Source organism: Musa acuminata, chromosome BXJ3-11, assembly GCF_036884655.1.
Source record: "Musa acuminata AAA Group cultivar baxijiao chromosome BXJ3-11, Cavendish_Baxijiao_AAA, whole genome shotgun sequence".
NCBI classification, from domain to species: Eukaryota; Viridiplantae; Streptophyta; class Magnoliopsida; order Zingiberales; family Musaceae; genus Musa; species Musa acuminata.
Window position 1 is genome coordinate 30,398,496 of NC_088359.1, and position 8,560 is coordinate 30,407,055.

At 37.7% G+C, this 8,560-nt stretch overlaps 1 protein-coding gene and 1 pseudogene across 1 annotated transcript; one reads left to right on the forward strand and one right to left on the reverse strand.

The window, feature by feature from the left end:
* Positions 1-102: 102 nt before the first annotated feature.
* On the reverse strand, positions 103-4,234 carry LOC135652089 (probable enoyl-CoA hydratase 2, mitochondrial; annotated as a pseudogene).
* Positions 4,235-5,596: 1,362 nt separating this feature from the next.
* LOC103972179 (vesicle-associated protein 2-1) lies at positions 5,597-8,321 on the forward strand. Its single transcript, XM_009386412.3, has 8 exons — positions 5,597-5,840; positions 5,946-6,016; positions 6,155-6,236; positions 6,352-6,467; positions 6,560-6,691; positions 6,826-6,852; positions 7,289-7,363; positions 7,817-8,321. The coding sequence occupies exons 1-8, from the start codon at positions 5,786-5,788 to the stop codon at positions 7,949-7,951; spliced, it is 693 nt and encodes a 230-aa protein (XP_009384687.2). The 5' UTR covers positions 5,597-5,785; the 3' UTR covers positions 7,952-8,321.
* The last annotated feature ends 239 nt before the right edge of the window (positions 8,322-8,560 follow it).

The window sequence follows — 8,560 nt, forward strand, 5'->3', positions numbered from 1 at the left end:
GTTGTGTTGGTGAAATATCTGAAACTTCATTTAGTTATTACATTCTAGTTCAGAATAAGCATTCCACCAGGAAAGGTAGACATCTGTCGAAAATTTCTTCCATGGTCTCAATTACCAGTTAACGTAAGACTCTGTTATGTCCAAATGATACTTATAAAAAGAATAAAAATTATATGGTTCGAACACCTTTGTATCTTATGCTGATTTAAGTTACAACAAGCAGCCGAACAAGAACTAGATTGTGTGATTCTATTTGCCAAGGTATATTTGGGTTTTCGCTTCTCTGTAAATGCAGCCAGTCCTTCAAGACGGTCTGCTGTGTTCAGTAGTCGCCCATAACATTCTTCGTCCCCACCCACTGCATTAGTTTAATCCTCTTGGCTGGCTGTTCGTAAGAATCTACTACGTGCCTTCTGATTAATGTCTCAGGCAACACGAAGAGCCTTGTGGTACGCATCTCCAGAAGGAACACAGTGATTGATGAGTCCTGCCACAAACGAACCTAATACAATTAGTAAAGGTGTGTCAAAATTAAAGACGTCAGATGCTAGAAATTTTTGTACCCATGGACAGAGCTTCTTTGCCGTTAATCCTTCGACCCATGAATATTAGCTCCTTTGCTGCTGATCGTCGTCGGGTTCCACCAGCTCTGATTGTATCGAAAATTCAGCGGAAAGCATGATATGCCTTTCAAGTTTTCCAACACATTCTTGTTAAAAAGTAATATAGACCATGCATTTCCAAGGAGAAATCACAGTTCAATATGTCTCAGAAAATAAAACATGACCAAGTGAAACGTAGTAAGAAAGCACAATACCCCAACTGTTTATGAAACATGACCAAGAAAAACTGAAAATTACATCATGTCAATATTCGCCCCTCTTCCCTTTGTAATTATCCTTACTCTATACTGAGAACTGTAAAAGGTATATATCATTCATATACCATTAGTCCATGATCATAGGAGTCTTTAAATATCTACCCAACTTTTTCAGTCACTGAAGCATTATAATCCAACCACATAGTCATTGACTATGAGAAGTCCAATACCCTATGCACTTTGATCTGACTCCAAAGTCAACCATCATGATCCCAGTTGGGATAGTCAGCTCTAGGGATGACAGTCGATCAAATGTTTGTAGGCATCCAGATCTATACAATCTGCTTAAACTGAGTTTGGGTATCATATATGGGGTATGAGACAGGTTCTAGTCGGTTCGGGTACCAAGATAACTAGTCAGTTTCGGACCTTTAACTCTTCAGCACAAGTCAGTTTACTGTTATTTGTGCAATCTATAAGCATCATAAAGCAGAAATGATGCTTCTACCCTTCAAGTTCAAGGTTTGGGGATGGTTTTGAAGACAAACTTTTAACTACATTAAATTACAGCCTACAGACTAGAAATCCAAAAATAATAAACATCAACTAACAATTGTCCTGGAGCTTAGTGATGGAAAAAAAATCCCAATATATGGATTGCAAAAAGAAATTGATAAATCAAGTTCAGTTTGTCTTTCATGCAGGCTGCATCTTTATTATGATTATATGTTTGAGTTGGAGAATTTACCTAAAACAAAAACAAAATTTTACTAAAACATAACCAAATATAGTTATCTCAAGGCAACAAATTTTGATAATTCCAGCATCATGTTACATATTAATGATCATTTCAGATATTAAGTGAAGATATATTTATGTTAGGATTAATAAGCATTTTGAGATTCTTGGAGTTAATATCCCAGTGGGATAAAAAATCCTAGTACAAAAAGGAGTTCTTATGAACAAAGAAAACCTTTGGCAATTAGGGTTTGATTCTTCTATGAATATCTCATGTAGCTCTGGATTTTGATAGGAGGAGAGCAAGATGTAATGAATTTTTTTTATACTCTTGGGTTTCTCTCCCGGGTGTCTAGAGAGAGTACTCTTTAGGGTTTCTAGAGACATGGAGTTTATGCGAGAGGATGTACAAGAAAATTTATTTTTGAGTTGAAATTGATCTCATATGATATAGAATTTGGTTTTCTCCGTGAATGTAGATGGGATTTACTGAACCACGTTAATCTTACGTTGACTTTCTGATATATTATTTATTTATTGATCTCAGATATATATATATATATATATATATATATATATATATATAGGATTTATAATTCTCTTCTTCCTCCCAACACTTTATTGATATTATAAATAAAATTCTACAAGCATCAAAAGATTTGTGTATATATATTCCGAATGCAATGCAATATTACTGCTACCATTACAGGATCAAGCTTTCAAAAACTTATCATAAAATTTAAGGCATATACGATGGTACAGGTTGTAAGTTTTACTCTCTTACCCAATGACCAGCTTGAACACATACCCAGGAATTATGGCAAGTCCAGTCTCTAGCAAGCTAAATGTTGAATCTTCTCCTACAAGATGCAGATGAAAGCACTTTTTGAAGTGAGATATCAAATCATTAAATTTATAGAGAAACCTACAGCATTGGTTTTAAATATATTTACACCATAGGCATACCACACACACGAAGATCACATGAAAGAGCCAATTCTAGGCCACCACCAAGTGCTGCTCCTTCAATGACCGCAATTGTTGGAACAAAGAGTGCCTGTGTACATGGTTGATGATTTATATCAAGTTTCTGTAGCAGTAAAGACAGACACTAAAGACAAGGGCAAACAGCAATTAACAGAGGACGCAGAAAGATGAGAAGGAACATTAAAGTTTATTAGCTCACGTGCATGTCCCTACTACAATGAGCAAGCTGAGTTTTAGACGACAAGTGCAAAAATTATAATTTCACTGACAAGGAAGATGGTGGCTCAGAAAAAGGCAATTAAAATAGCATCATGTGGGTAAAGGTAACAAGATAACTGCAGAATGAAACACTGACCAGTTGCAATGAGAAATTAAAAGGAAAAAGGAAATAAAAGAAATGCCTGTTTATTGAAGATATACTTTCAACTAATTGCTGCTCGCATCATGTCAAAATTTGTAATGTAACAAAGTTGAGGAAATCTGAAGCTACATAATTCAAGAGACACAAAGTAGATAGATGAACATGAACCAGCAAGTATGAGAATGTTGATCGTAAAGAGTTAACAAACTGCTGGACTTCAGTAGCACTCATCAGCCTGCGCTGCGGCCAAAAGAGGTTTAATTTTACTGATGTACGCAGAAGAGACACAATTGATAAAGCACACAACAGAATAATTCAATAAGATCATAATTTGATATTCATACATTCTTGTGCAAAATAGAAGCATTACAAGTTTTCCTATGTCTAATCAATCTGACCTTTGGCTTTCTTTGATTTTATGGATGAACTGCTTTCCTTAATTGGTTGGTACCAGTACCATCAACCTTTTGTTACTGTGGTAGCTCAAATACTAGAACATGAATTAGAATCCTTCTTTTGTCATGTTCATTTATCTGTAGTTGATTAAGTGATAATGAGAATAGAACAAGTTACACTAGAAACAATCACAATTTTGCAAACCCCAACATGTTTTAAGTGATTGCAAAAAACAGTCATAATTCTGAGGTAGAAACAAGGCTGTAAGTTGTATAATGAGGTGGATAGGCATACTTCTTGTGACTCGACCAATTTCAAAAGATCCGATTCTTCCAAATTTTGGTCTACCCAATTGAGTTGACCAGCCAAAAGATGGCAACATGGTTGTGGCAACTCAAAGTCTTGTGAGTCCCTTATAAATGATATCCTTACTTATAGATAACAGCTTGTATCTTTACTAGCCGATCCCAAGTAGTTGGGACTTGATGGCTTTGTTGTTGTTGTTATTGCTAGTGAGCTGGTCATACTCTGGCATTTAAGCCTCTTTTATGACCTCCAGCTTAGCAAACTCCTCCTACACTGTCATTTTAGGGCTAAATTGACTCGGTGCTAACCATAAGACACTGATGTACTGAGACTAACTCAAGCCTCTTCTATGACCTCCAGAAGAGCAAACTCCTCCTACACTGTCATTTTAGGGCTAAAATTGACTCGGAGACATTGATGGACTGCGCCTAACATAAGCCTCTTTTATGACCTCCGGAAGAGCAAACACCTTCTACACTGTCATTTTAGGGCTAACTTGACTCGGTGCTAACCATAAGATATTGATGGATTGAGACTAACTCATCAAATGCTTGCCCATTTTGTATTGCTTAATTCCTCTGCCAATTAAACGATGATGGCAATCTTCAAGAACAATGAAGCAAAATCCAAGCCTACCTTGAGATCCGTCCCGGCGAAGAAAACCCTGGGAACCGAACCGCAGTCATCGCAGCATGTCCTTCCCGATCGAGTTCTTCGCCTCCGGCCGGCCCAGCTTCAGCTCCACGATCCCTGCCCCGGTTCCCAGAAACTATTAGTGAAAGATCGCCAAACAAGATCCAAGAACAGGGGCATTTATGATTCGATCACCGGAATCGAACTCGCCGAGCCGCTCTACCCTCACCGACTCCGACATTGTTTGGATTATTAGGCCCCGCTGGGAGCCAGCGCGGTGGAGGAATGGTGGCGCTGTTGCTGCTACGGCGGCGGCGGGGTGGGTCGGGCGGGCGACAAAAGGAGCCATCACCGACTTCGATTACGGACGTGAAGCGAACTACGGGTTGGGATGTTCGAAAGCGACGAGAGCGAGGCGCTGACTCGAGTGAATCACCCCTGACATCTTCCGGGGCTCGGTACCCTACCAAACATGCGTGCTTTCTAACCGTTAATAATGAATACTAATCCTTCGTATATAAAAATTATAAAATTAAATATTTTTATAATAAACATTTAATTTTTTAATATATTATTTAATCATAATAAAAATATCTTGAAATAACTATAATTTTATCTAAAATATATACTTATAAATTATAAATAGATTAAATTAAAAACTATAAGATAATATTACGAGCGATAAACAATATCATAGCATGAAGATCATGCATTATTATTATTATTATTATATCTAACATTTATTAATTAATATATATATATATATATATTAAATAATATATATGATGCTCAAATATATATATTATACCTATCTTTAGTGTGACAGTATAATCACTAGGATGTCTCAACAAAGACGATTCCTGTTTTGTACCGTGGAATGTCTCAATAGAGAACCTTCTCGTTTTATATCATCGACTATCTATTTATATTTATATTATGGATGAGCTTTGCTGTGGTCATGTTGAAAGGGGGCAAAGGTAGGCTTTGCAAGCAAAGCATATTGGCTTTCTCAGATTCTAAGCTGTCACGGAATGATTGCCTTTCTCAGGTATTTTATGGATGAGACCACTTCTTAAGAGAATTATGATTTTGGATCCAATACTGATCCAAATTGATTATAGTATAATTTTGAATAAAGTAATAATAATATATATATATAGATAAAAATGAATAATAAAATTATTTCCTTATTTATATAAAAAAAAAACTGAGGCTTTCTATAAGCTTAAAGAATGGGAGAAAAATCGCCCAAATAAAAATTAAGTGTTGGAATATATATATATATATATAAAATATTAAATCGATGTCGCCCCGTCGTTGTCGGCCTGAAATGAACTCCGAGCCATTCCATTCTTCCCCATTTCTCTGTCTCTCCCCCCGCGCACCCCCACCCCCTCCAACCCAACCACAGGTATCGCTCAAAGCTCCTCCTTCCTCTTCCTCTGCTCTTGCGGCAATAGGAAAAAAGGCTCCGTCTTTGTTTCCTTCTCCGGCTTTGGTCTTCCTCGAGGATTCCATCGTTCGTCTGTGCTCCCAACACGGCCATGGGTGGAGGCGGCCAGATGATCTCCGTCTACCCGGAAGAGCTCACTTTCGAGTGTACGTTTGGCCCTATGATGTTTCCCCTTGTTCGCTTTCTTGTTTTTCTTTAAAGATCGAATCTTGTGTTGGGTATTGATGGGGAGATCCCTTCTCGAGGAACAGTTGAGTTGGAGAAGCCATCTTATTGCAACATCAAGGTCGTCAACAACACCGAACACCATGTCGCGTTCAAGGTATTCGAAAAAATGCGTGTTTCTCCTTGATTTCTCTGCGATTTGGATTTGTTCGTGTGCGTGGGTGTTTGTTCTGTTCTGCTTCATATCTCACCTGAGTTTTGATAAAATTTGGAACTCTGGCTATCATCCTGGTAGGTGAAAACGACGTCTCCTAAGAAGTACTTTGTTCGGCCGAACGCAAGCGTGGTTCAACCTTGGGACTCATGTACTATTACAGGTATCTGTGTTGGGTAGTTTTGGTTCATGGTGTGTCATTGTTGATCGATGGTTGGTCAGCAGCTTTTGATGATATCTCATGTGGGAAACATGGCGTGTGCATGTTTCGTTTTCAGTCACCCTCCAACCCCAAAAGGAGTACCCTCCTGACATGCAATGCAAGGATAAATTCCTCATTCAGAGTGCCAAGGTGCCTCCTATTAATGATATAGATGAAATCCCTTCTGACACGGTGAGCTGTTGATTATATCATCTTGCAAATTGCAGGTTGAGAATGATTCATGGTTCATTCTTGAATATGTTTTATTGCTTTGTTTCATGCAGTTCAATAAAGACGGTGATAAGGTGATAGAAGAACTCAAACTCAGAGTTGTTTACACTTCTCCGACGCAATCTGGCCTTGGAAACTCTGAAGAAGAGTCCGGTCTTGCCTCATCAGCTACAGGGAAAAGAGATGTAAGATTTCATACTTCTTCATCATGGGCCAGACAGTTTTTCTACCAAACTGTTTGTCATTTGTGAATCTCAATTGTGTTTATCAGTGCCATTTCACTGGTTGTAATGCATATTTCATTTTCTTCGTGATGTAGATGCACAAGAACTCAAGCAATGAGGAGGTTAGCTACAATTGCCAAGTCCTTTCTCCTCCTTGTCATTTATGAAATCCATCAACGGGTTCCACCTTTTTCTTTTTGCCTTAACTCTCAGTTCTCTGTAGAAAGACTTTTACCTGCATTGATGTAAATGAGCTTAATCTTACATAGTCACCTTATCTAGAAAGTTTTGAACCAAGGTTATCATTGAAATGATGGATAGGAGATGAACATACTGGTATAGGACGACCCATAGCAAATTGTGTCTGCATGTTCTGTCTGAGTGGCTTTCACTGTGTTAAAAGTTGCATGGCACATTTGGTTTTATATTCTTCAGCACAAGAAACACAGAGTTGATAAACTCTCCTAGTACCAAGGCTCATCATCTCTATCTTTGCTGCAATGAGGATTTTTGTCGTATTCTTTCTTTTCTTTCACCTCAATTATTTGTGTTTTTTAGATCCAGATGTTACAACATTTGAAGGAGGAAAGGGATACCATTGTTCAACAAAATCATCAGTTGCAAAGGGAATTGGTTTGTAGTTGACCCTATGTTGCTTCTTTTCTAATTCTTTTGGAACCTCTAGTACATATATTGTTGCTTTCCCTTTTATATAATCTGCTGCATGAGTGTTTGCTGTCCATGTATATCTCGCTAAATGATTTGACTATTTAGTGAATGGTTACTTTTGAGGCTCTTGTAACATTTGCAAGCAACATTATTTGCTCCATATTATTGTGCAATAATCTATGATCGAGACTGTAAATTTACTTGCTAGTATCATATGATATGTGCATAGGTATAATGGAAAAAGCTTGGTGTGTCATGATTAAGGTTTCAATCTGATTATGATAACATTCGGGAAGCCTTTTGTCTCAAACATGTGGCGTTAAAGCTTTTTAAGATGTTATAAATTCTTCAACGATTAAGCATTTTTCTATAAAAGTTATATTCCTTGTTTGGAAACTGATATAGTTGTCATTGCAGGACATGCTGAAGAGGCGCAGAAACCGCAAAAGTGATGCTGGGTTTTCGCTGACATTTGCTGCATTTGCTGGTCTCGTAGGTATTATGGTTGGGTTCATCTTAAACCTTACTTTATCTACACCACCGACTGCCTAAATCACATTCACAACCATCCAAGTTGATGACATCAATATTTGGCTACCATTAGTGCCTACATTTTCTGCATTTCATAAGCATGCTACTTTCCCACTATCTGCTCCACAAAGTTGTTTGGGTTGGAAGTTTCTTAGTCTCAGGTAGTGCTGTCGACAATGTCTCAGCATTTTCCTGTTCAGTTCAGTGGTCTCTTGGGTGTATTCTTTTGTTGTTCGACTTGTGTACTTTGGAGGGTGTAAGGTCTTCATTCAAGATTGTTCTGATTGTTGCAACTCTTCTCTTATGCACCAAATACCGCAATTTGCTGAAGAAGTATTTGCCACACTGATGACTTGAGAGCTATAATGTGTTTCATGTGATTTGATTTCCAGACACAATGCTCCCTTTACTTTTCAGTATCAAAATTACCATTGTGATATTTTTCAGCAGTGCAGTGTGTGGAAGAAATGCTGTTTAATTATATTGCATGTCTGAGTGCAGCAAGTGGATTAGCTCTCACTCTACATGAACTGAAAAGAAAGACATGGAAATCAACCCACACTAAGTCTGTGCTATGTTTTCTATATCATTAACTCTGCCTTGAAGGTTTATCCATGGAAAATTCACCCT